This window comes from Hyperolius riggenbachi, chromosome 11 (assembly GCF_040937935.1).
Source record: "Hyperolius riggenbachi isolate aHypRig1 chromosome 11, aHypRig1.pri, whole genome shotgun sequence".
In the NCBI taxonomy this organism is placed as follows: domain Eukaryota; kingdom Metazoa; phylum Chordata; class Amphibia; order Anura; family Hyperoliidae; genus Hyperolius; species Hyperolius riggenbachi.
In genome coordinates, this window is record NC_090656.1 from 254,825,648 (window position 1) to 254,852,768 (window position 27,121).

At 51.6% G+C, this 27,121-nt stretch overlaps 1 protein-coding gene across 8 annotated transcripts in view; it reads left to right on the forward strand.

The window, feature by feature from the left end:
* PHF21A (PHD finger protein 21A) overlaps positions 1 to 27,121 on the forward strand; it is a 253,630-nt gene that overhangs the window by 220,373 nt on the left and 6,136 nt on the right. For 7 of the 8 annotated variants that reach the window (XM_068260848.1, XM_068260849.1, XM_068260845.1 and 4 more), the window contains exons 14-15: positions 2,668 to 2,823; positions 22,808 to 22,883. In XM_068260848.1, coding sequence (XP_068116949.1) covers positions 2,668 to 2,823; positions 22,808 to 22,883 — 232 coding nt within the window. The remainder of the gene's footprint in view (positions 1 to 2,667; positions 2,824 to 22,807; positions 22,884 to 27,121) is intronic. The other variant, XM_068260852.1, reaches the window with a different exon arrangement.

Sequence of the window (27,121 nt, forward strand, 5' to 3'; positions counted from 1 at the left end):
ATGTGAACATGAGGTGGAGAGACTTATGGACATGTGTAGGAAGCACAGGGAGACCGTGTGTCAGGACTGCCTGGCCAGGGGGCAGCCGTTTGTGGTGGTGCCACGTTTAATGAGTAGAGTTTTTGGTTTTATTTTGTGGGGTTTTTTGTTTACCTTTTAGCATTCCACATAAGTAGTCTGTCCCTGGTGTTATGTGGGTTTGATGGTGACTAACCTATCCTGCAAGTTTACGCTAATCACATCAACAGTACCTGATCTGCATATTTTACACAAATGAGCCGTGCATAGCTTTGTAGAGTAAGGTCAGCAATTGCTGCTTTCAATCTGCCGGTACAGGTCCAGTTTATCACATTGTATTGCTACCACAGTGTGGTGCTAGAGTTGTAGGACAACCATTGTTACTTTACACCGTTGTAGGTTTTTTTCTTTTTCCTCCACTCTGCATTGGATTGACCCTGACTTAATCCTGATCAATATAAAGAGTATGTGGTGATGGTTGCATAATATCCCTGGAGCAAGTCCTCGTGAGCAGGTCTGTAGTGTCAGGAGCACGTCCTTCCTCATGAGCAGGTCTGCAGTGTCAGGAGCAAGTCCTTGTGAGCAGGTCTGCAGTGTCAGGAGCAAGTCCTTGTGAGCAGGTCTGCAGTGTCAGGAGCAAGTCCTTGTGAGCAGGTCTGCAGTGTCAGGAGCAAGTCCTCGTGAGCAGGTCTGCAGTGTCAGGATCAAGTCCTCGTGAGCAGGTCTGCAGTGTCAGGATCAAGTCCTCGTGAGCAGGTCTGCAGTGTCAGGATCAAGTCCTTGTGAGCAGGTCTGCAGTGTCTGGAGCAAGTCCTCATGAGCAGGTCTGCAGTGTCTGGAGCAAGTCCTCATGAGCAGGTCTGCAGTGTCTGGAGCAAGTCCTCGTGAGCAGGTCTGCAGTGTCTGGAGCAAGTCCTCGTGAGCAGGTCTGCAGTGTCAGGAGCAAGTCCTCGTGAGCAGGTCTGCAGTGTCAGGAGCAAGTCCTCGTGAGCAGGTCTGCAGTGTCAGGAGCAAGTCCTTGTGAGCAGGTCTGCAGTGTCAGGAGCAAGTCCTCGTGAGCAGGTCTGCAGTGTCAGGAGCAAGTCCTCGTGAGCAGGTCTGCAGTGTCAGGAGCAAGTCCTCGTGAGCAGGTCTGCAGTGTCAGGAGCAAGTCCTCGTGAGCAGGTCCGCAGTGTCAGGCGCAAGTTCTCATGAGCAGGTCCACAGTGTCAGGCGCAAGTTCTCATGAGCAGCAAGTCCTCATGAGCAGGTCCGCAGTGTCAGGAGCAAGTCCTCTTTGTCGGGAGCAGGTCCATAGTGTCAGGAGCAAGACCTCTTTGTTGGGAGCAGGTCCATAGTGTCAGGAGCAAGTCCTTCTTGTCGAGAGCAGGTACATAGTGTCAGGAGCAAGTCCTTCTTGTCGAGAGCAGGTACATAGTGTCAGGAGCAAGTCCTTTTTGTCAGGAGCAGGTCCATAGTGTCAGGAGCAAGTCGTCCTTGTCGGGAGCCGGTCCATAGTGTCAGGAGCAAGGCCTCTTTGTTGGGAGCAGGTCCTATCCCCATTGGGCTTTTCATAGTATACCCTATCCGAGACAAAGATACCTAAAGCAAGTATAGAGAGGTATGTACATGCTGGATCCACATACCTCTGTGTGTTGTCTGTTCCATACGTCATTCGTGACAGTTGTGCGTATCACAGGCCTTCCATTTCTGACTTCTGTACCTGCCCAAAATCCATTATGGGACAGAATGGGGCGGTCCTCATGGTGTCGTGTCTGTTTAAAATTCAAAGTGGGCTAAACCACTTCTAGCATCTTATCCCCCATTCCTGTGTCGCACTGGCTTCTAGTAACTGTCACACCAGCAGCAACTAGTAACTGTCACACCAGCAGCTGGACTTGGATGACTCGCTGTAATAAAAATCATAACAGACTGTTAAGACTTCTGGCTTATTTGTAGAGAGGCGCTCATGCTTGATACACAGCCATAGCAGTTATGGCATCTGCTTTTTCACTGACCTGAGGAAGCTGGCAAGCACCCGCGAAACGCGTTGTCAATTTTATGTGCTTGAATAAAAGACCTTTTTTCAATAAACTGGTCCAAATTCTTCGAAAGGTAAAATTACCTCTCTGTTTATAAGATTAAGAGCTTATTAGCCTATCTTTTATGCATTGGATGCCTCCACCCGGTTTAAATGACTTATTTGTAAGGCTGTAAAGTATCTTTGTCGTTGACTTTCTGCTCTTTCTATATATCTCATTTTCCTCTCTTAGCTGCCTTACTGTGTGCCTGAACTCTATGCCTTCTGTTCTAACTTGTAATAGCCCTGAGCTGTGTCTCTAGAGCTACTAATCTTCTTAGCGCTTGGATGTGGCATGTAGCTTTCCTTGGATTCTTTGGTGGTGGCAAACTTTCCTAACTCCAGTGTGCTTTACGCTCCCCATCGATCTACTTTTTTCCAATCGCCTCTTTTTCTCTCTGGCTCCTCTGTGTCCGTTGCTTTGCTCCGCAGTGCTCCAGCCCTCCTCTCTGTCCCTACTTCCTGTCTCTGCAGAGAGAGAGCCCCCTGGATGTACACAGAGTGAATGTAGCTCGTAGTACATAGAGCAGATGTCCGATTTTTAGGCTGACCCCTCTTTTCGCCTCCTCTCTCCCGTGTGATTCCTACAGGCTGATATCCATGAGGATTTTTGCAGCATCTGCAGAAAGAGCGGACAGTTACTGATGTGCGACACGTGTTCACGTGTGTACCACCTGGACTGCTTGGAGCCGCCTCTGAAATCCATACCCAAGGGCATGTGGATATGCCCCAAATGCCAAGACCAGGTACCGTGTGATAGATGTAGGGAGTGCTAAACAGCCGTCAGTACTGCTGGGTGTCCTATGAGCCCTGCCCTGTGACTCTGCTGTCACACCGCACTGACCCCTGCCCTGTGCCCCTGCTGTCACACCGCACTGACCCCTGCCCTGCAACTCTGCTGTCCCACCGCTTTGCAGAATCCCTATAAGCCCCTGTCCTGTGTCCCTGCTGTCTCACTGCACTGCAGAAGCCCTGTCCTGTGCCCCTGCTGTCTCACTGCACTGCAGAAGCCCTATGAGCCTTGCCCTGTGCCCCTGCTGTCTCACTGCACTGCAGAAGCCCTATGAGCCCTGCCCTGTACCCCTGCTGTCTCACTGCACTGCAGAAGCCCTATGAGCCCTGCCCTGCTGCCTCACTGCACTGCAGAAGCCGTATGAGCCCCTGTCCTGTGCCCCTGCTGTCTCACTGCACTGCAGAAACCCTATCAGCCCTGTACTGTGCCCCTGCTGTCTCACTGCACTGCAGAAGCCCTATGAGCCCTTCCCGGTGCCCCTGCTGTCTCACTGCACTAGCTCTATAAGCCCTGCACTGTGCCCCTGCTGTCTCACTGCACTGCAGAAGCCCTATGAGCTCTGCCCTGTGCCCCTGCTGTCTCACTGCACTGCAGAAACCCTATCAGCCTTGCCCTGTGCCCCTGCTATCTCACTGCACTACAGAAGCCCTATGAGCCCTGCCCTGTGTCCCTGCTGTCTCACTGCACTGCAGAATCCCTATGAGCCTTGCCCTGTGCCCCTGCTGTCTCACTGCACTGCAGAAGCCCTATGAGCCCCTGTCCTGTGCCCCTGCTGTCTCACTGCACTGCAGAAGCCCTATGAGCCCCTGTCCTGTCTAGGGGCTGCTGTCTCACTGCACTGCAGAAGCCCTATGAATCCTGTCCTATGCCCCTGCTGTCTCACTGCACTGCAGAAGCCCTATGAGCCCTGCCCTGTACTCCTGCTGTCTCACTGCACTGCAGAAGCCCTATGAGCCCTGCCCTGTACTCCTGCTGTCTCACTGCACTGCAGAAGCACTATGAGCCCTGCCCTGTGCCCCTGCTTTCTCACTGCACTGCAAAAACCCTATCAGCCCTGTAATGTGCCCCTGCTATCTCACTGCACTGCAGAAGCCCTATGAGCCTTGCCCTGTGCCCCTGCTGTCTCACTGCACTAGCTCTATAAGCCCTGCCCTGTGCCCCTGCTGTCTCACTGCACTGCAGAAGCCCTATGAGCCCTGCCCTGTGCCCCTGCTTTCTCACTGCACTGCAGAAACCCTATCAGCTTTTCCCTGTGCCCCTGCTGTCTCACTGCACTGCAGAAGCCCTATGAACCCTGCCCTGTGCCCCTGCTTTCTCACTGCACTGCAGAAACCCTATCAGCCCTGTACTGTGCCCCTGCTGTCTCACTGCACTGCAGAAGCCCTATGAGCCCTGCCCGGTGCCCCTGCTGTCTCACTGCACTAGCTCTATAAGCCCTGCACTGTGCCCCTGCTGTCTCACTGCACTGCAGAAGCCCTATGAGCTCTGCCCTGTGCCCCTGCTTTCTCACTGCACTGCAGAAACCCTATCAGCCTTGCCCTGTGCCCCTGCTATCTCACTGCACTGCAGAATCCCTATGAGCCCTGCCCTGTGCCCCTGCTGTCTCACTGCACTGCAGAAGGCCTTTGAGCCTTGCCCTGTGCCCCTGCTTTCTCACTGCACTGCAAAAGCCCTATGAGCCCTGCCCTGTGCCCCTGCTTTCTCACTGCACTGCAGAAACCCTATCAGCCTTGCCCTGTGCCCCTGCTGTCTCACTGCACTGCAGAAGCCCTATGAGCCCTGCCCTGTGCCCCTGCTGTCTCACTGCACTAGCTCTATAAGCCCTGCCCTGTGCCCCTGCTGTCTCACTGCACTGCAGAAGCCCTATGAGCCCTGCCCTGTGCCCCTGCTTTCTCACTGCACTGCAGAAACCCTATCAGCCCTGCCCTGTGTCCCTGCTTTCACACTGCACTGCAGAAGCCCTATGAGCCCTGCCCCGTGTCTCTGCTGTCTCACTGCACTGCAGAAGCCCTATGAGCCCTGCCCTGTGCCCCTGCTGTCCCACTGCACTGCAAAAGCCCTATGAGCCCTGTCCTGTGCCCCTGCTGTCTCACTGCACTGCAGAAGCCCTATGAGCCCTGCCCGTTGTCCCTGCTGTCTCACTGCACTGCAGACGCCCTATGAGCCCTGTCCTGTGCCCCTGCTGTCTCACTGCACTGCAGAAGCCCTATGAGCCCTGCCCTGTACCCCTGCTGTCTCACTGCACTGCAGAAGCCGTATGAGCCCCTGTCCTGTGCCCCTGCTGTCTCACTGCACTGCAGAAACCCTATCAGCCCTGTACTGTGCCCCTGCTGTCTCACTGCACTGCAGAAGCCCTATGAGCCCCTTCCCGGTGCCCCTGCTGTCTCACTGCACTAGCTCTATAAGCCCTGCACTGTGCCCCTGCTGTCTCACTGCACTGCAGAAGCCCTATGAGCTCTGCCCTGTGCCCCTGCTGTATCACTGCACTGCAGAAACCCTATCAGCCTTGCCCTGTGCCCCTGCTATCTCACTGCACTACAGAAGCCCTATGAGCCCTGCCCTGTGTCCCTGCTGTCTCACTGCACTGCAGAATCCCTATGAGCCTTGCCCTGTGCCCCTGCTGTCTCACTGCACTGCAGAAGCCCTATGAGCCCCTGTCCTGTGCCCCTGCTGTCTCACTGCACTGCAGAAGCCCTATGAGCCCCTGTCCTGTCTAGGGGCTGCTGTCTCACTGCACTGCAGAAGCCCTATGAATCCTGTCCTATGCCCCTGCTGTCTCACTGCACTGCAGAAGCCCTATGAGCCCTGCCCTGTACTCCTGCTGTCTCACTGCACTGCAGAAGCCCTATGAGCCCTGCCCTGTACTCCTGCTGTCTCACTGCACTGCAGAAGCACTATGAGCCCTGCCCTGTGCCCCTGCTTTCTCACTGCACTGCAAAAACCCTATCAGCCCTGTAATGTGCCCCTGCTATCTCACTGCACTGCAGAAGCCCTATGAGCCTTGCCCTGTGCCCCTGCTTTCTCACTGCACTGCAGAAACCCTCTCAGCTTTTCCCTGTGCCCCTGCTGTCTCACTGCACTGCAGAAGCCCTATGAACCCTGCCCTGTGCCCCTGCTTTCTCACTGCACTGCAGAAACCCTATCAGCCCTGTACTGTGCCCCTGCTGTCTCACTGCACTGCAGAAGCCCTATGAGCCCTGCCCGGTGCCCCTGCTGTCTCACTGCACTAGCTCTATAAGCCCTGCACTGTGCCCCTGCTGTCTCACTGCACTGCAGAAGCCCTATGAGCTCTGCCCTGTGCCCCTGCTTTCTCACTGCACTGCAGAAACCCTATCAGCCTTGCCCTGTGCCCCTGCTATCTCACTGCACTGCAGAATCCCTATGAGCCCTGCCCTGTGCCCCTGCTGTCTCACTGCACTGCAGAAGGCCTTTGAGCCTTGCCCTGTGCCCCTGCTTTCTCACTGCACTGCAGAAGCCCTATGAGCCCTGCCCTGTGCCCCTGCTTTCTCACTGCACTGCAGAAACCCTATCAGCCTTGCCCTGTGCCCCTGCTGTCTCACTGCACTGCAGAAGCCCTATGAGCCCTGCCCTGTGCCCCTGCTGTCTCACTGCACTAGCTCTATAAGCCCTGCCCTGTGCCCCTGCTGTCTCACTGCACTGCAGAAGCCCTATGAGCCCTGCCCTGTGCCCCTGCTTTCTCACTGCACTGCAGAAACCCTATCAGCCCTGCCCTGTGTCCCTGCTTTCACACTGCACTGCAGAAGCCCTATGAGCCCTGCCCCGTGTCTCTGCTGTCTCACTGCACTGCAGAAGCCCTATGAGCCCTGCCCTGTGCCCCTGCTGTCCCACTGCACTGCAAAAGCCCTATGAGCCCTGTCCTGTGCCCCTGCTGTCTCACTGCACTGCAGAAGCCCTATGAGCCCTGCCCGTTGTCCCTGCTGTCTCACTGCACTGCAGACGCCCTATGAGCCCTGTCCTGTGCCCCTGCTGTCTCACTGCACTGCAGAAGCCCTATGAGCCCTGCCCTGTACCCCTGCTGTCTCACTGCACTGCAGAAGCCCTATGAGCCCTGCCCTGCTGCCTCACTGCACTGCAGAAGCCGTATGAGCCCCTGTCCTGTGCCCCTGCTGTCTCACTGCACTGCAGAAACCCTATCAGCCCTGTACTGTGCCCCTGCTGTCTCACTGCACTGCAGAAGCCCTATGAGCCCTTCCCGGTGCCCCTGCTGTCTCACTGCACTAGCTCTATAAGCCCTGCACTGTGCCCCTGCTGTCTCACTGCACTGCAGAAGCCCTATGAGCTCTGCCCTGTGCCCCTGCTGTATCACTGCACTGCAGAAACCCTATCAGCCTTGCCCTGTGCCCCTGCTATCTCACTGCACTACAGAAGCCCTATGAGCCCTGCCCTGTGTCCCTGCTGTCTCACTGCACTGCAGAATCCTTATGAGCCTTGCCCTGTGCCCCTGCTGTCTCACTGCACTGCAGAAGCCCTATGAGCCCCTGTCCTGTGCCCCTGCTGTCTCACTGCACTGCAGAAGCCCTATGAGCCCCTGTCCTGTCTAGGGGCTGCTGTCTCACTGCACTGCAGAAGCCCTATGAATCCTGTCCTATGCCCCTGCTGTCTCACTGCACTGCAGAAGCCCTATGAGCCCTGCCCTGTACTCCTGCTGTCTCACTGCACTGCAGAAGCCCTATGAGCCCTGCCCTGTACTCCTGCTGTCTCACTGCACTGCAGAAGCACTATGAGCCCTGCCCTGTACCCCTGCTTTCTCACTGCACTGCAAAAACCCTATCAGCCCTGTAATGTGCCCCTGCTATCTCACTGCACTGCAGAAGCCCTATGAGCCTTGCCCTGTGCCCCTGCTTTCTCACTGCACTGCAGAAACCCTATCAGCTTTTCCCTGTGCCCCTGCTGTCTCACTGCACTGCAGAAGCCCTATGAACCCTGCCCTGTGCCCCTGCTTTCTCACTGCACTGCAGAAACCCTATCAGCCCTGTACTGTGCCCCTGCTGTCTCACTGCACTGCAGAAGCCCTATGAGCCCTGCCCGGTGCCCCTGCTGTCTCACTGCACTAGCTCTATAAGCCCTGCACTGTGCCCCTGCTGTCTCACTGCACTGCAGAAGCCCTATGAGCTCTGCCCTGTGCCCCTGCTTTCTCACTGCACTGCAGAAACCCTATCAGCCTTGCCCTGTGCCCCTGCTATCTCACTGCACTGCAGAATCCCTATGAGCCCTGCCCTGTGCCCCTGCTGTCTCACTGCACTGCAGAAGGCCTTTGAGCCTTGCCCTGTGCCCCTGCTTTCTCACTGCACTGCAGAAGCCCTATGAGCCCTGCCCTGTGCCCCTGCTTTCTCACTGCACTGCAGAAACCCTATCAGCCTTGCCCTGTGCCCCTGCTGTCTCACTGCACTGCAGAAGCCCTATGAGCCCTGCCCTGTGCCCCTGCTGTCTCACTGCACTAGCTCTATAAGCCCTGCCCTGTGCCCCTGCTGTCTCACTGCACTGCAGAAGCCCTATGAGCCCTGCCCTGTGCCCCTGCTTTCTCACTGCACTGCAGAAACCCTATCAGCCCTGCCCTGTGTCCCTGCTTTCACACTGCACTGCAGAAGCCCTATGAGCCCTGCCCCGTGTCTCTGCTGTCTCACTGCACTGCAGAAGCCCTATGAGCCCTGCCCTGCTGCCTCACTGCACTGCAGAAGCCGTATGAGCCCCTGTCCTGTGCCCCTGCTGTCTCACTGCACTGCAGAAACCCTATCAGCCCTGTACTGTGCCCCTGCTGTCTCACTGCACTGCAGAAGCCCTATGAGCCCTTCCCGGTGCCCCTGCTGTCTCACTGCACTAGCTCTATAAGCCCTGCACTGTGCCCCTGCTGTCTCACTGCACTGCAGAAGCCCTATGAGCTCTGCCCTGTGCCCCTGCTGTATCACTGCACTGCAGAAACCCTATCAGCCTTGCCCTGTGCCCCTGCTATCTCACTGCACTACAGAAGCCCTATGAGCCCTGCCCTGTGTCCCTGCTGTCTCACTGCACTGCAGAATCCCTATGAGCCTTGCCCTGTGCCCCTGCTGTCTCACTGCACTGCAGAAGCCCTATGAGCCCCTGTCCTGTGCCCCTGCTGTCTCACTGCACTGCAGAAGCCCTATGAGCCCCTGTCCTGTCTAGGGGCTGCTGTCTCACTGCACTGCAGAAGCCCTATGAATCCTGTCCTATGCCCCTGCTGTCTCACTGCACTGCAGAAGCCCTATGAGCCCTGCCCTGTACTCCTGCTGTCTCACTGCACTGCAGAAGCACTATGAGCCCTGCCCTGTGCCCCTGCTTTCTCACTGCACTGCAAAAACCCTATCAGCCCTGTAATGTGCCCCTGCTATCTCACTGCACTGCAGAAGCCCTATGAGCCTTGCCCTGTGCCCCTGCTTTCTCACTGCACTGCAGAAACCCTATCAGCTTTTCCCTGTGCCCCTGCTGTCTCACTGCACTGCAGAAGCCCTATGAGCCCTGCCCTGTGCCCCTGCTGTCTCACTGCACTGCAGAAGCCCTATGAACCCTGCCCTGTGCCCCTGCTTTCTCACTGCACTGCAGAAACCCTATCAGCCCTGTACTGTGCCCCTGCTGTCTCACTGCACTGCAGAAGCCCTATGAGCCCTGCCCAGTGCCCCTGCTGTCTCACTGCACTAGCTCTATAAGCCCTGCACTGTGCCCCTGCTGTCTCACTGCACTGCAGAAGCCCTATGAGCTCTGCCCTGTGCCCCTGCTTTCTCACTGCACTGCAGAAACCCTATCAGCCTTGCCCTGTGCCCCTGCTATCTCACTGCACTGCAGAATCCCTATGAGCCCTGCCCTGTGCCCCTGCTGTCTCACTGCACTGCAGAAGGCCTTTGAGCCTTGCCCTGTGCCCCTGCTTTCTCACTGCACTGCAGAAGCCCTATGAGCCCTGCCTTGTGCCCCTGCTTTCTCACTGCACTGCAGAAACCCTATCAGCCTTGCCCTGTGCCCCTGCTGTCTCACTGCACTGCAGAAGCCCTATGAGCCCTGCCCTGTGCCCCTGCTGTCTCACTGCACTAGCTCTATAAGCCCTGCCCTGTGCCCCTGCTGTCTCACTGCACTGCAGAAGCCCTATGAGCCCTGCCCTGTGCCCCTGTTTTCTCACTGCACTGCAGAAACCCTATCAGCCCTGCCCTGTTTCCCTGCTTTCACACTGCACTGCAGAAGCCCTATGAGCCCTGCCCCGTGTCTCTGCTGTCTCACTGCACTGCAGAAGCCCTATGAGCCCTGCCCTGTGCCCCTGCTGTCCCACTGCACTGCAAAAGCCCTATGAGCCCTGTCCTGTGCCCCTGCTGTCTCACTGCACTGCAGAAGCCCTATGAGCCCTGCCCGTTGTCCCTGCTGTCTCACTGCACTGGAGACGCCCTATGAGCCCTGTCCTGTTTCCCTGCTGTCTCACTGCACTGCAGGAGCCCTGTCCTGTGCCCCTGCTGTCCCACTGCACTGCAAAAGCCCTATGAGCCCTGTCCTGTGCCCCTGCTGTCTCACTGCACTGCAGAAGCCCTATGAGCCCTGCCCGTTGTCCCTGCTGTCTCACTGCACTGGAGACGCCCTATGAGCCCTGTCCTGTGTCCCTGCTGTCTCACTGCACTGCAGGAGCCCTGTCCTGTGCCCCTGCTGTCTCACTGCACTGCAGAAGCCCTATGAGCCCCTGTCCTGTGCCCCTGCTGTCTCACTGCACTGCAGAAGCCCTGTCCTGTGCCCATGCTGTCTCACTGCACTGCAGAAGCCCTGTGAGCCCTGCCCCGTGTCCCTCCTTTCACACTGCACTGCAGATGCCCTATGAGCCCTGCCCTGTGTTTCTGCTCTCACTGCATTGCAGACGCCCTGTCCTGTGTCCCTGCTGTCTCACTGCATTGCAGAAGCCCTATGAGCCCTGTCCCGTGTCTCTGCTGTCTCATTGCGCTGCAGAAGCCCGATAAGCCCTGCCCTGTGCCCCTGCTGTCTCACAGCACTGCAGAAGCCCTATGAGTCCTGTGCTTGTGCCCCTGCTGTCTCACCGCACTGCAGAAGCCCTATGCGCCCTGCCCTGTGTCCCTGCTGTTTCACTGCACTGCAGAAGCCCTATTAGCCCTGTCCTGTGTCTCTGCTGTCTCACTGCACTACAGAAGCCCTGTGAGCCTGTCCTATGTCTCTGCTGTCGCACTGCAGAAGCCCTATGAGCCCTGCCCTTTGTCTCTGCTATCTCACTGTACTGCAGAAGCCCTATGAGCCCTGTCCTGTGTCGCTGCTGTCTCACTGCACTGCAGAAGCCCTATGAGTCTTGCCCTGTTCCCCTGCTTACTGCACTGCTGAAGCCCTATAAGCCCTGCCCTGTGTCCCTGCTGTCTCACTGCACTGCAGAAGCTCTATAAGCCCTGCCCTGTACCCCTGCTTTCTCACTGCACTGCAGAAGCCCTATGAGTCCTGCCCTCTGCCCCTGCTGTCTCACTGCACTCAAGAAGCCCTATGCGACCTGCCCTGTGTCTCTGCTGTCTCACTGTACTGCAGAAGCCCTAGGAGCCCTGTCCTGTGTCCCTGCTCACTGCACTGCACTGCAGAAGCCTTATGAGCCCTGCCCTGTGCCCCTGCTGTCTCACTGCACTGCAGAAGCCCTATGAGCCCTGCCCTGTGCCCCTGCTTTCTCACTGCACTGCAGAAACCCCATCAGCCCTGCCCTGTGCCCCTGCTGTCTCACTGCACTGCAGAAGCCCTATGAGCCCTGCCCTGTGCCCGTGCTGTCTCACTGCACTGCAGAAGCCCTATGAGCCCTGCCCTGTGCCCCTGCTGTCTCGCTGCACTGCAGAAGCCCTATGAGCCCTGCCCTGTGCCCCTGCTTTCTCACTGCACTGCAGAATCCCTATAAGCCCTGCCCTGTGCCCCTGCTGTCTTACTGTACTGCAGAAGGCCTTTGAGCCTTGCCCTGTGCCCCTGCTGTTGCACTGCACTGCAGAAGCCCTATGGGCCCTGCCCTGTGCCCCTAATTGTCTCAATGCACTCTAGAAGCCCTGTCCTGTATTCCTGCTGTCTCACTGCACTGCAGAAACCCTATAAGCCCTGCCCTGTGCCCCTGCTGTCTCACTGCATTGCAGAAGCCCTATGAGCCCTGTCCCGTGTCTCTGCTGTCTCATTGCGCTGCAGAAGCCCGATAAGCCCTGCCCTGTGCCCCTGCTGTCTCACAGCACTGCAGAAGCCCTATGAGTCCTGTGCTTGTGCCCCTGCTGTCTCACCGCACTGCAGAAGCCCTATGCGCCCTGCCCTGTGTCCCTGCTGTTTCACTGCACTGCAGAAGCCCTATTAGCCCTGTCCTGTGTCTCTGCTGTCTCACTGCACTACAGAAGCCCTGTGAGCCTGTCCTATGTCTCTGCTGTCGCACTGCAGAAGCCCTATGAGCCCTGCCCTTTGTCTCTGCTATCTCACTGTACTGCAGAAGCCCTATGAGCCCTGTCCTGTGTCGCTGCTGTCTCACTGCACTGCAGAAGCCCTATGAGTCTTGCCCTGTTCCCCTGCTTACTGCACTGCTGAAGCCCTATAAGCCCTGCCCTGTGTCCCTGCTGTCTCACTGCACTGCAGAAGCTCTATAAGCCCTGCCCTGTACCCCTGCTTTCTCACTGCACTGCAGAAGCCCTATGAGTCCTGCCCTCTGCCCCTGCTGTCTCACTGCACTCAAGAAGCCCTATGCGACCTGCCCTGTGTCTCTGCTGTCTCACTGTACTGCAGAAGCCCTAGGAGCCCTGTCCTGTGTCCCTGCTCACTGCACTGCACTGCAGAAGCCTTATGAGCCCTGCCCTGTGCCCCTGCTTTCTCACTGCACTGCAGAAACCCCATCAGCCCTGCCCTGTGCCCCTGCTGTCTCACTGCACTGCAGAAGCCCTATGAGCCCTGCCCTGTGCCCCTGCTTTCTCACTGCACTGCAGAAACCCCATCAGCCCTGCCCTGTGCCCCTGCTGTCTCACTGCACTGCAGAAGCCCTATGAGCCCTGCCCTGTGCCCGTGCTGTCTCACTGCACTGCAGAAGCCCTATGAGCCCTGCCCTGTGCCCCTGCTGTCTCGCTGCACTGCAGAAGCCCTATGAGCCCTGCCCTGTGCCCCTGCTTTCTCACTGCACTGCAGAATCCCTATAAGCCCTGCCCTGTGCCCCTGCTGTCTTACTGTACTGCAGAAGGCCTTTGAGCCTTGCCCTGTGCCCCTGCTGTTGCACTGCACTGCAGAAGCCCTATGGGCCCTGCCCTGTGCCCCTAATTGTCTCAATGCACTCTAGAAGCCCTGTCCTGTATTCCTGCTGTCTCACTGCACTACAGAAACCCTATAAGCCCTGCCCTGTGCCCCTGCTGTCTCACTGCATTGCAGAAGCCCTATGAGCCCTGTCCCGTGTCTCTGCTGTCTCACTGCACTGCAGAAGCCCTATGAGCCCTGTCCTGTGTTCCTGTTGTCTCATTGCACTGGAGAAGCCCTATGAGCCCTGCCCTGTGCCCCTGTTGTCTCACTGCACTACAGAAGCCCTATGCGCCCTGCCCTGTGTCTCTGCTGTGTCACTGTGCTGCAGAAGCCTTATGAGCCCTGCCCTGTGCCCCTGCTGTCCCACTGGACTGCAGAAGCCCTATGAGCCCCTGCCCTGTGCCCCTGCTGTCTCACTGCACTGCAGAAGCCCTATGAGTCCTGCCCTGTGCCCCTGCTTTCACACTGCACTGCAGAAGCCATATGAGCCCTGTCATGTGTCCCTGCTGTCTCACTGCACTGCAGAAGCCCTATGAGCCCTGCACTGTGCCCCTGATGTCTCTCTGCACTGCAAAAGCCCTATGAGCCCCTGTCCTGTGTCCCTGCTTTCACACTGCACTGCAGAAGCCATATGAGCCCTGTCATGTGTCCCTGCTGTCTCACAGCACTGCAGAAGCCCTATGAGCCCTGCCCTGTACCCCTGATGTCCCACTGCACTGCATAAGCCTTATGAGCCCCTGTCCTGTGTCTCTGCTGTCTCACTGCACTGCAGAAGCCCTATGAGCCATTTCCTGTGCCCCTGCTGTCTCACTGCACTGCAGAAGCCCTATGATTCCTGTCCTATGCCCCTGCTGTCTCACTGCACTGCAGAAGCCTTATGAGCCATTTCCTGTGCCCCTGCTGTCTCACTGCACTGCAGAAGCCCTATGAGCCCTGCCCTGTGCCCCTGCTGTCTCACTGTACTGCAGAAACCCTATGAGCCCTGTCCTGTGCCCCTGCTGTCTCACTGTACTGCAGAAGCCCTATGAGACATTTCCTGTGCCCCTGCTGTCTCACTGCACTGCAGAAGCCTTATGAGCCCTGTCCTGTGCCCCTGCTGTCTCACTGTACTGCAGAAGCCCTATGAGCCCCTTTCCTGTGCTCCTGCTGTCTCTCTGTACTGCAGAAACCCTATTAGCCCTGCCCTGCGTCTCTGCTGTCTCACTGCACTGCAGAAGCCCTATGAGCCCTGCCCTGTGCCCCTGCTGTCTCACTGTACTGCAGAAGCCCTATGAGCCCCTTTCCTGTGCTCCTGCTGTCTCTCTGTACTGCAGAAACCCTATTAGCCCTGCCCTGCGTCTCTGCTGTCTCACTGCACTGCAGAAGCCCTATGAGCCCTGCCCTGTGCCCCTGCTGTCTCACTGTACTGCAGAAGCCCTATGAGCCCCTTTCCTGTGCTCCTGCTGTCTCTCTGTACTGCAGAAACCCTATTAGCCCTGCCCTGCGTCTCTGCTGTCTCACTGCACTGCAGAAGCCCTATGAGCCCTGCCCTGTGCCCCTGCTGTCTCACTGTACTGCAGAAACCCTATGAGCCCCTTTCCTGTGCCCCTGCTGTCTCACTGCACTGCAGAATCTTCTGCTGGTGGAGGTGTAGTATTTAAAGCGGATCGAGATGAAAAACGAACTATAACAAGTAACTTGTCTATATATCATATCTAAAGATTAGATAGTTTACACAGCAAATCTAGCTGCAACAGCTTCAAAAGTTTTTGCTTATTCCTGTGATACGAGGGCAGCCTTGTTCTGTTTGTCACATTGTCACAGGCTGAGGGCTGGAGATGCTATCAGCTTGCCTGTGTGTAAATTCAGTTCCCTCTCCTCATCTAGCCTCCCATCTGCCTCTGAAATCAATGGCTAGTAACCTCCTCCTCCTCCTGCCCAGACTGAGCTCCCATAAGCCCTTGCTACAGTGCCAAGGCACAAGAGGAGCTGTTTAGTTTATAGGGAATTAGAGTATTACAACAAAGCAAAAAAAGTATTTGGCTTGAGGAATGACCTATAAACTACATGAAAGGAACACAATTATGCAATGAGTAAATGGTTATCTCGGATCCACTGTAATAGGCTGCCCCATGTTACCGCCCTCCATCCCAGACTAGGCATCTCTGCTCAATGTAAGAAGACCTGTTACAACCAAAACTGAAGACTGCAACCCTGTATACTGTATCTTGTATACAATACAGTGGTTATGGAGCATTCCATCCAACACTTTCTTCTATACAGTCTCACCACCACTGTCAGGGGTGTAACTAGAGGGGGGTGCAGCTCCTGCGATCACAGGGGGCCCAGAGCTGTGGGGGGCCCCCCAACTACTAACCTTCCCTTCCTCTGATACCGGGGACAATGCATCACATCAGGTGTGTTTGTGGCTACGCTTGCTATGGGTGTGAAGATCAGGATGGCCTCACTTGTTGTATGACGCTTGTGAGATGGGCCCCCCGAGGCTGGGAGGGGCACCAGGGGGAGGCAAGGGAAGGGGTGTGACCATGGGTGGGACCTCAGCGTCTTTTTGGGGGGGCCCCTATGAATTGTAGTTACGCCACTGCTCACTGCAGCGTTGTTTGTAATTTAAAACGAGTGAAATCAATTGGAGAGAGATGTTCCTTCAAGAAGATTTCCGCAAAGATGTCCTTATTCTACATTTTAAACGACTGTTACGTCACCTGACTGTTTCATATTAGTTGGTGGGGGTGGGGCTCGTACACACGTGTAACATCGTTCACCTGAAACCATCGTTTAGAACTGTAACCTACTAGAAATGTAAAAATGCGCTAAAAAAAAAGGCCAACCTTTTTAGTGCGATTTTCCTAAGTGCTTTCCGATTTCAGGGAATGCGATTTTGAGCCCTGCACTTCCTGAATGGAGCCGCTGTGAAAATGCTGCAGGCACCGCAATTATTTCAGCAAATCATGCTTTTAGAGTTGCCAGCGATTCTTAGACCGGATGAATCACTGCTGAATGGCTCTAGTGGGCTCCAGGCCTTATGGTCAGTTGGGACCCTTTTTCAATGTGAATCCAGATGTGCTGCATACTGCCTGTTGTTCAAACATGCTGGAAAGCCCTCCTGGATGAGCCAGCAACACCCTTGCTCATCGCCCATTCCCTGTCCAGTGACACAAGCCGTCCCATTGGCTGGACACATAGCCTGCAGGCAGCCACGCAGCTACAGGTGGCTGCGAGAGTTTGCCACCACCTTCCCCAATGATGATTCGAGAAAGCACACCATTGTCACACAGTTGTCATCCGACACGGTAAGATCTGCTGGATGTTTCCAACGACTTTAGCATGTGTACGAGGCTTGAGGAGAATGGTAATGCTTAGGCCCATCTTGTAGAGTACATACGTGCTTTGGCAGTACTGTTATACTTTACTTGAGTCATGCTCCCATATCTGAATTAAATGGGTCTGTCCTATACAATAACATTTCTATAGCGCTTTTCTCCCATAGGACTCAAAGCGCTTAGGCTCTCTCAGATTCAGTAATTGGTAGTAGGATGAAGTATTTACACAACAAAAGTTTTATATTTCTGCAAATGCCAAACTGAACAGGTGGGTTTTCAGTCTGGATTTATACACGTCCAGGGATGGAGCTGTCCTGATCTGTTGAGGTAAGGAGTTCCAAAACGTAGGAGCAGCATGACAGAAGGCTCTGGGACCAAAAGTTTCCAAGTGGGCTCTGCAACATGAAAGATATGTTGCAACATAAGCTGCAACATATCTTTCATGTATCCAGGGCCTAGATTATTCAGGGATATAAATGTCAGTAGGCCGATCTTGAATAGGACCCTCCATTCTATAGGTAGCCAGTGAAGGGAATGCAGGACTGGCATTATGTGGCAGTGACGGGGTTGGTTGGTTAGCAGTCTGGCAGCAGTATTCTGTATCAGCTGTAGGCGGTACAAGACCTTTTTTGGAAGGCCAGTGTAGAGAACATTGCAGTAGTCCAGTCGGGATGTGATGAAGGCGTGGACTAAGGTTGGCAGATCTTCTGGGGGTATGAGGTGCTTGATTTTTGCAATGTTCTTCAGGTGAAAATAGGATGATTTCACCACCGCAGAGATTTGAGTTCTGAAGTTTAAATCCCCATAAATTAGAACTCCCAGGCTACGCACATGATCGGAGCTGCGTAGATCCGTGCCTCCTATTCCCAGTGGTGAAGACTGCCAGTTGTTTTTTTGTCATGCGCTTCCCTCCAATCAGAAGGACTTCAGATTTGTCTGCATTTAGTTTCAGCCAGGTGTCATTCATCCAATGCTGTAGTTCACGTAAGCAGGCGTTTATAGTTAGAGTTGGGTCTGTCACACCAGGCTTGAAGGAAAGATATAGTTGGGTGTCGTCTGCATAGCAGTGGTATGTCTGGCTATGTTTTTGGATTAGATTTCCAAGTGGTAACGTGTAAATTGTGAAAAGCAGGGGAGAGAGGATTGAGCCCCGGGACACCCCATACTTAAGTGTTACAGGGGTGGACAGGAAGGGCCCCATAGACACTTTTTGGGTTCTGCCACTCAAGAAGGATTGGAACCACTGAAGAACTATGCCATCAATGCCGCAGTATTCCTGTAGCCTGTTTATCAAGATGTCATGGTCAGCTGTATCATTGGCTGCAGAAAGGTCTAGCAGTATGAGGATCGAGCACTCTCCTCTGTCTCTTGCCATGAGCAGGTGGTTGCATATTTGGATGAGGGCAGTTTCAGTGCTGTGGTGTTTCCTGAAGCCAAACTGGAATGGGTCATAACTGTTGTTTTGTAAGATTGTGGCTTCTAGCTGGAGGTAAGCAGCTTTTTCTATTAGCTTACCCAGAAAGGGGAGGTTAGAGGCAGGTCTATAGCTCGTCATTATATCAGGGTCCAGGGAGGGTTTTTTGAGGAGAGGCCTGATGATTGCTTCCTTCAGTAAAGCAGGAAATATCCCTGATTGTAAGGAACAGTTAACAATTTTGAGGAATACCGGTACAAACAGGTCGGGGCAGTTCAACATGAACTGTGTTGGGCCAGGATCCAGGTCACAGGGAGTTATGGGTTTGACTTTCCTGTGCACACAGCTATTGTCTCTCTTGGCTTGTGCTGGTGGTTTAGCATCGCTCCCATCAGATATAGGCGGTACGGACCTCTTTGAAATTAACAAGCAATGGCGCACCACAAACTGCAAGCAAGGAATGGGTAGAACCAAGAAAGCTAAGAGATGCGTAGGAAGGTTTTTTTTGGGTGGGGGGGTTGTCCACAAACGAACGAACGCTGGGAGAAAAGACAAATCCAGAGCTATGGAGTCGCTACAAAAATCATCCCAACTCCTCAGTTTATGAAAACACAGATTCCTCGACTCCAACTTCTTAGTCTAATACTTACAAGAGCTGTGGAGTAGCTACAAAAATCATCTCATCCGACTCCAACTCTTCAATTTATGAAACCTCCAACTCCAGGTGCCCAAAATTGCTTTGACTAAGACTCCACAGCCCTGACCGTATCCATGATGGGGATTGGGCTGAGGACCGCTGTCCCTCAAGGATCATTATGTAACCGGTACTAGTGACCTTTACTGAAGGAATTTACTTTCTGCATGTTAACTACATTTGTCTTGATGGCCAATTAAACAATCTCGGCTTGGTGATGGACCATCTGATTCGATAATTATCAAATCGGATGAAAATCTGTGCTGCCAAATTTCAGCTTGAAATTGCTCACATGCATTGACATCGGACATGCTGGTAAATTTTGGGCCAGCGTGCTTGGAGTGTGCACTGCACATCTAATCGAGCACGCCAGCCCGGCCACAACAGTAACGAACGAAGGTGATGAAACCCCTGGCACTGTCCTCCCCCCTGTGCGGGCATTTATACTTGTCTGCTGTAGTCCGCCGCGGTGCCCATACGTCGTGATGTCGCACACGCTGGCAGTTTGTAAAGTGCAAAGAGAGGAGGCCGAAGACAGATGGGCACCGCGACGGGTGACAGCGGACAGGGAAATTATAAATGCATGCATGGGGGGGACCTTTACCCTTGAGGGGGGCAGCAAGGCGCAAATGCGGCATTACCAGGCCGATTCCAGAGAGATGTCATGCTCAAATCCATTGGTCTGCGGTGTATGGGAACCCAACAGGGCTCTCTCTAATCAGATTGGATCAGAGAGAAATCTGTCTCTTGGTCGAATCTGCCCATCTTTGCTAGATGTATGGGCAGCTTTAGAGTTCATATTTTTTTTGTTCATGAAACTGTAAAGCGCACAGAGAATACATTTGTACATAATGCAGCGCTGTCTTCCGTGGTCTCTACCCTCTCGCCTTGCTTCATGCTGCACAGAGGGAGGGATGCTGATAGTGAGCAGTAGGGGGACTTGGTGTTTACATGGATCACCTTTTTTTCCCTTAGACAGCAGGGGAGAAATGACTGCGCCTCTTAAAGGGATTCTGTGAGCTTATTTAAAGAGTAACTGTCAGGCTGTAAAAGCTAATTTAAACCTCTATTCTCCTGTGTTAAACAGTTTAGAAGGAAGCCAAAAAGGCAATACTGAAGTTAAAAATCTCTCTTACATTGATGTTTGCTGAACAGCAAGGCTGGTTATTCCCAAGCTCCTAAGGAGGCCGGCAGGCCACATAACAGATACTACAAAGCATTCTGGGGCTGCTTCTTCTCCCCACTGCACTCCCGTGGTCCTGAACTTCATTTCCCTATCCCGCCCTAAGGCTGCTTTCACAGGGGGAAGTTACAGGCTCATGTTACAGCAGCTTGTAACAGCAGCCTTACTCACAGCACATGTTCCGTTAGAGTATACTGCTTGAGTCCGCTATTGTTCCTAGCCACATGGCTAATTAATATTCACTGCACAGTAGTGTTGTCCGGATCATGAACCATTAGGATCTTTGATCCTGATCTTTTTTGTGAGTGGAATCATCAGGAAAAGGGTAAGGGAGGATATTACATCACAATTGGCTTCATAAAAGTCAGACAAACATGGAACCTGCCATGAGCTGTCAGGAGCATCATTCTCTGCAAATACTATATAAAAATTCTGTGAAATCCAAACGTGGACAGTGAAATGCATATGTAACGTAAGTACAGCCAATATTTAGCTACTGATATGTGTTTTTTTTTCCTCTGAGACCCTATACCCAACAACAGCTCCTCTTTAACCATCTTAGCGGTATGGACGAGCTCAGCTCGTCCATCACCGCCGATGGCTGCCGCTCAGGCCCTGCTGGGCCGATTTTGCTCAAATAAAGAGCAGCACACGCAGCCGGCACTTTGCCAGCCGCGTGTGCTGCCCGATCGCCGCCGCTCTGCGGCGATCCGCCGCGAGCAGCGGCGAAAGAGGGTCCCACCAGCCGCCTGAGCCCTGCGCAGCCGGAACAAATAGTTCCGGCCAGCGCTAAGGGCTGGATCGGAGGCGGCTGACGTCAGGACGTCGGCTGACGTCCATGACGTCACTCCGCTCGTCGCCATGGCGACAGGAGAAGCCAAACACGGAAGGCTGCTCATTGCGGCCTTCCGTGTTACTTCTGGCTGCCGGAGGCGATCGGAAGAACGCCTCCGGAGCGCCATCTAGTGGGCTTTCATGCAGCCAACTTTCAGTTGGCTGCATGAAATAGTTTTTTTTTTATTTAAAAAAAACCCTCCCGCAGCCGCCCTGGCGATCTTAATAGAACGCCAGGGTGGTTAAAAACAAAAACTGACACTTACCTGGGGCTTCTACCGGCCCCCTGCAGATAACCTATTCCTCGCCGTCACTGAAGAGTCTTCCGTTCCCCCGCCGCCGGTCACCGTCCAATTATTACTAGATGAAGGCCGCATCTGAATGACTACCAGCCAGAGGTGTGCAGAGCCCCCAGAGCCAACATACACACCTTGTATTCAAAACAGAGGCTACAATTGATGCTCTGCCATTTCTCCCCTGTTAGCCATAAAATGGCTTCCACATATTTTATAGACACCTGCTCCCAGGTTATACATGTGCCTTTTTGATAATTAGAGGCTAGCGTCCCTTCCAATAGGATGACCTAATCGGGGTGAAGGGGTCCAGTATGGATTACTTTTTATGCAAACTGTTTTGGAAGCTAACATCCTCCATTAATGGTAATTCAGTGCATCTGTTTTGAATGCAAGATGTGTACCCTTCCTACCGGTATAATTAGGCTCCGCACACCTATGCTGCTAGTCATTCAAATGCAGCCTGTCTTGGGAAGGGCTGCCACCTCTCCCTGCAGATATGGGACACCTATTCTGCTAGTCATTCAGATGCAGCCTGTCTTGGGAAGGGCTGCCACCTCTCCCTGCAGATATGGGACACCTATGCTGCTAATCATTCAGATGCAGCCTGTCTTGGGAAGGGCTGCCACCTCTCCCTGCAGATATGGGACACCTATTCTGCTAGTCATTCAGATGCAGCCTGTCTTGGGAAGGGCTGCCACCTCTCCCTGCAGATATGGGACACCTATGCTGCTAGTCATTCAGATGCAGCCTGTCTTGGGAAGGGCTGCCACCTTTCCCTGCAGATATGGGACACCTATTCTGCTATTTATTCAGATGCAGCCTGTCTTGGGTAGGGCTGCCACCTCTCCCTGCAGATATGGGACACCTATCCTGCTAATCATTCAGATGCAGCCTGTCTTGGGAAGGGCTGCCACCTCTCCCTGCAGATATGGGACACCTATGCTGTTAGTCATTCAGATGCAGCCTGTCTTGGGAAGGGCTGCCACCTCTCCCTGCAGATATGGGACACCTATGCTGTTAGTCATTCAGATGCAGCCTGTCTTGGGAAGGGCTGCCACCTCTCCCTGCAGATATGGGACACCTATCCTGCTAATCATTCAGATGCAGCCTGTCTTGGGAAGGGCTGCCACCTCTCCCTGCAGATATGGGACACCTATCCTGCTAATCATTCAGATGCAGCCTGTCTTGGGAAGGGCTGCCACCTCTCCCTGCAGATATGGGACACCTATGCTGCTAGTCATTCAGATGCAGCCTGTCTTGGGAAGGGCTGCCACCTCTCCCTGCAGATATGGGACACCTATGCTGCTAGTCATTCAGATGCAGCCTGTCTTGGGAAGGGCTGCCACCTCTCCCTGCAGATATGGGACACCTATCCTGCTAATCATTCAGATGCAACCTGTCTTGGGAAGGGCTGCCACCTCTCCCTGCAGATATGGGACACCTATGCTGCTAGTCATTCAGATGCAGCCTGTCTTGGGAAGGGCTGCCACCTCTCCCTGCAGATATGGGACACCTATTCTGCTATTTATTCAGATGCAGCCTGTCTTGGGAAGGGCTGCCACCTCTCCCTGCAGATATGGGACACCTATTCTGCTAGTCATTCAGATGCAGCCTGTCTTGGGAAGGGCTGCCACCTCTCCCTGCTGTCTAAGAAATGGATCATGTCCTGCCATCCTATTACTGCGGTATCCTTCGGCAGCGTGGGATGAGCGAGCAGGAATGGAGGGTGCGGGTATGTTGGCACAATCGCAGCTGAGAGATGTCATACGCTCAGATGTATTGTCCTCTGTCTGCAAACAGATGTGATGTGAACAGTATGGCATATTGATGAGGCATATTTATTATGGCATATTTCTTAATATTTGTTTATGTGCTTATAACTCATAGTTTCTATATGCCGTGTATTATTTTGGAATTGACGGCCTTCTGTTAAGTCCTCGCTTATTCTGTCTTCCAGGTGCTGAAAAAAGAGGAAGCGATTCCGTGGCCCGGGACGCTGGCTATCGTTCACTCGTACATTGCGTATAAAGCAGGTGGGTCTCCTCTGCTCAAAGTTCACCAGTTTGGCTCGGGGACATCGCAGATCCGAACAGCCTCCCAGACTGCCAAGACAGGACGGCTGGTCTACTGTACTAAATTAAAGCTTATCTGTAGTGACCTGGCATAAAGAGATTAACTTGTACCCATAGTACCAATCCTGCCTAGGCCTTGCCTGTGTAGCTGCTTTATTTGTTTTTTTGTAAGGGTTAAAGTGGACCTGAACTCTTGCACAGACCAGAAGGAAAACAGAGAGAAACGCACCCTGTATGTATTTAGAGAGTTTAGCCTGTCTAATACCCCCTCATTTGTCACTAATCACAACTGTAATTTTATCCCACAGCTGTGTCAGCTGACTACAAATTAGCCTCTCTGCCATGGCAAACACAGGATGTTAACCCTTTAGGGCTCTTTCACATCAGAGCTTGCGTTAGAGAACGCTCAAAGCATACGTTTTGTTGTATGCGTTTTAATGCGTTTTGATATGCGTTGCACTGCAGTGAGTGTGCGTTTTTAATCCGTTTTCAATGCGTTACAGCACATAGGAAAACGCAGGTAATTTTTTTTTCTTTTAGTTTTCAACTTTCCACATTGTTTCTCTGTTGCATTCTGGGACTGATTGCCTGCGTTAACGGATTAAAAACGCGCATAGTGTGCGTTTTACATTGACTAACATTGTAACGCATAAAGCTAGCGTCGGCCGAAAAACTGCGCCTGGGTGCAGTGTAACGCAACGCACAAAAAGGCTGCGTTATATGTGAAAGCTAAAATGAAAGTCTATGGACTTTCATTTCACCTTGGGTAACGCAAACTTTACCCGTTGCGTTGAAACGCAGAAAATCTGCCCTAATGTGAAAGAGCCCTTATCTGCTTCCATGAAAGCAGGAAGTATACACTGCAGAGTTGTAACATCACTGAAATGGTTAAACAAAGCACTTTCTCCTGCACTTACTCCTGCTATTCAGCTTCAAATCCGCATCCAAACTGGAGATAACAGTATATTTTTTTACCTGTTAAACACAAATGTATCAACACTGGAATATAAACAAACACTCTCTGAGAGGCTGTCTCTGCTTCAGGCACACCCAGTGTTCAGAACAGCTCATTAGAAGATTTTAATATATAATAAAAAGCAGTTATATTAGAAAAAACTAAAATGCAATGCTAGCTTTGGGGGCAAGAAAAACTACACTTTGGAAACTTGTAATTTGTAAACAAACAATATTATGTGTGCACAAAAGCAAATATGATAACTGTATGAGTAATACAAAGTAGGGAAACATATTGAATGTTATGTCAGAGTTTCGGGCCATTTTAAATTTTTGATCAAACTTGGTAAAGTTTTAGAGACACATGTGGTAACATTTTAATTGTGATATATTGTAGAATACAGTTTAGAGAGCTTTAGGGTTTAGGCCCATGTCTTGTGTATTTTTTTTTATTTTTTTTTAGTCACAAGCTGAATCAAAAGCAATTGTTCACATATTCTGTACCAAAATAAGACTGAAAGTTAAAACAAAGTGACAGAATAATAAAAAAAATGTTTACCTTAGTAACTTGTTTTTTTAAATATGTACCGTATGCCATGAGGAGATATAACTGTTATTTTTGCAAATACGTTCTTGTAATCATCGATGGTGTACAATGAGAAAGCAAAACCGAAAAAAGACACCTTTATTTCCAAATACAATATTGTCACTATACATTATACTAGGAATAAAAGTTCCACAACAAAGACAGATGGATTCCGGCACTTTTTACAAAAAGGCACTTTATTTAAAGAGACTCTGAAGTCTCAAAAAAAATCATTTTTATTTAACCAGTTCATCCCCAAGGGTTTTTACTCTAACGGACCAGAGCAATTTTCACTTGTCAGTGCTCCTCCCTTTTATTCCCTAATAACTTTATTACTACTTATCACAAGAAAATTATCTATACTTTGTTTTTTTTTCGCCACCAATTAGGCTTTCTGTGGGTAGTACATTTTGCTAAGAATTTTTTTATTCTAAATGCGTTTTAATGGGAAAAAAACAAACAAAAAAAAATTTCTTCTCAGTTTTCAGCCATTACAGTTTTAAAATTAAACATTATCGTGTGGTTAAAAAAACACATTTTATTTGCCCAGTTGTCCCGATTATTAAACCGTTTAAATTATGTCCTTATCACAATGTATGGCGACAATATATTTTGAAATATAGGTGTTATTTTTCAGTTTTGTTTTTTTTTTTTGTTCTGGTCATAATAACAAGCCCCTATATAATAAACTAAAATTAATTTACCCCCATAAAAAATAGTTTAAAAAAGCTGAGTCCATAAGGCAACTATTTATTTATTTTAAGCTGATTTTTATTTACAAGTGTTTTTTTTTGGGGGGGGGGGGGGGGGGGGTTGGAAGTGTAATTTTATTTATTTTATGAATAGTGTGTATGTACTTGTATATGTATGTGTAATATACTTTTTGGCCACAAGATGGCGTTAGTGAACACTCTCCCGTATAGGAAGTGATCACCTTTTTTTTTTTTTTTTTTACACTTTATTAAACTGTAACAGCTTCATAGTTACATAGTTATTTTGGTTGAAAAAAGACATACGTCCATCGAGTTCAACCAGTATAAAGTACAACACCAGCCTGCTCCCTCACATATCCCTGCTGATCCAGAGGAAGGCGAAAAAACCCTTACAAGGCATGGTCCAATTAGCCCCTAAAGGGAAAAATTCCTTCCCGACTCCAGATGGCAATCAGATAAAATCCCTGGATCAACATCATTAGGCATTACCTAGCAATTGTAGCCATGGATGCCTTTCAATGCAAGGAAAGCATCTAAGCCCCCTTTAAATGCAGGTATAGAGTTTGCCATAACGACTTCCTGTGGCAATGCATTCCACATCTTAATCACTCTAACTGTAAAGAACCCTTTCCTAAATAGATGGCTAAAACGTTTTTCCTCCATGCGCAGATCATGTCCTCTAGTCCTTTGAGAAGGCCTAGGGACAAAAAGCTCATCCGCCAAGGTATTATATTGCCCTCTGATGTATTTATACATGTTAATTAGATCCCCTCTAAGGCGTCTTTTCTCTAGACTAAATAAACCCAGTTTATCTAACCTTTCTCGATAAGTGAGACCTTCCATCCCACGCATCAATTTTGTTGCTCGTCTCTGCACCTGCTCTAAAACTGCAATATCTTTTTTGTAATGTGGTGCCCAGAACTGAATTCCATATTCCAGATGTGGCCTTACTAGAGAGTTAAACAGGGGCAATATTATGCTAGCATCTCAAGTTTTTATTTCCCTTTTAATGCATCCCAAAATGTTGTTAGCTTTAGCTGCAGCTGCTTGGCATTGAGTACGATTATTTAACTTGTTGTCAATGAGTACTCCTAAGTCCATCTCCAAGTTTGATGTCCCCAACTGTATCCCATTTATTTTGTATGGTGCTAGACCATTAGTACGTCCAAAATGCATGACCTTACATTTGTCAACATTGAACTTCATCTGCCATGTATGTGCCCATATAGCCATCCTATCCAGATCCTGTTGCAATATGACACTATCTTCCTGAGAGTTGACGATTCTGCACAATTTTGTATCATCTGCAAAAATAGCAACATTGCTCACTACTGCATCCACTAGGTCATTAATAAATAAATTGAAGAGCACTGGACCCAGAACAGACCCCTGTGGGACCCCACTGCTAACAGTCTCCCATTTTGAGTACGATCCATTGACCACAACTGTTTGTTTTCTGTCCATTAGCCAGTTCCCTATCCATGCACACAGACTCTTCCCCAGTCCTTGCATCCTCAACTTTTGCACCAGACTTTTGTGGGGAACAGTGTCGAAGGCCTTTGCAAAGTCCAAGTATATCACATCTACAGCATTCCCAATATCCATATTAGCATTCACTACCTCATAAAAGCTGAGCATGTTAGTCAAACAGGACCTGTCTTTAGTAAACCCATGTTGATGCTGAGAAATAAGATTATTTTCTACTATGAAGTCATGTATAGTATCTCTTAGTAACCCCTCAAATAGTTTGCATACAACTGATGTTAAGCTTACAGGTCTATAATTTCCTGGATCAGATTTTTTGCCCTTCTTAAATAATGGGAAAACGTGGGCTGTATGCCAATCCACTGGGACTCTGCCAGTTGCAAGAGAGTCACAAAAGATAAGATAAAGGGGTTTATCTATAACTGAACTTAATTCCCTTAGGACCCGAGGATGCATGCCAT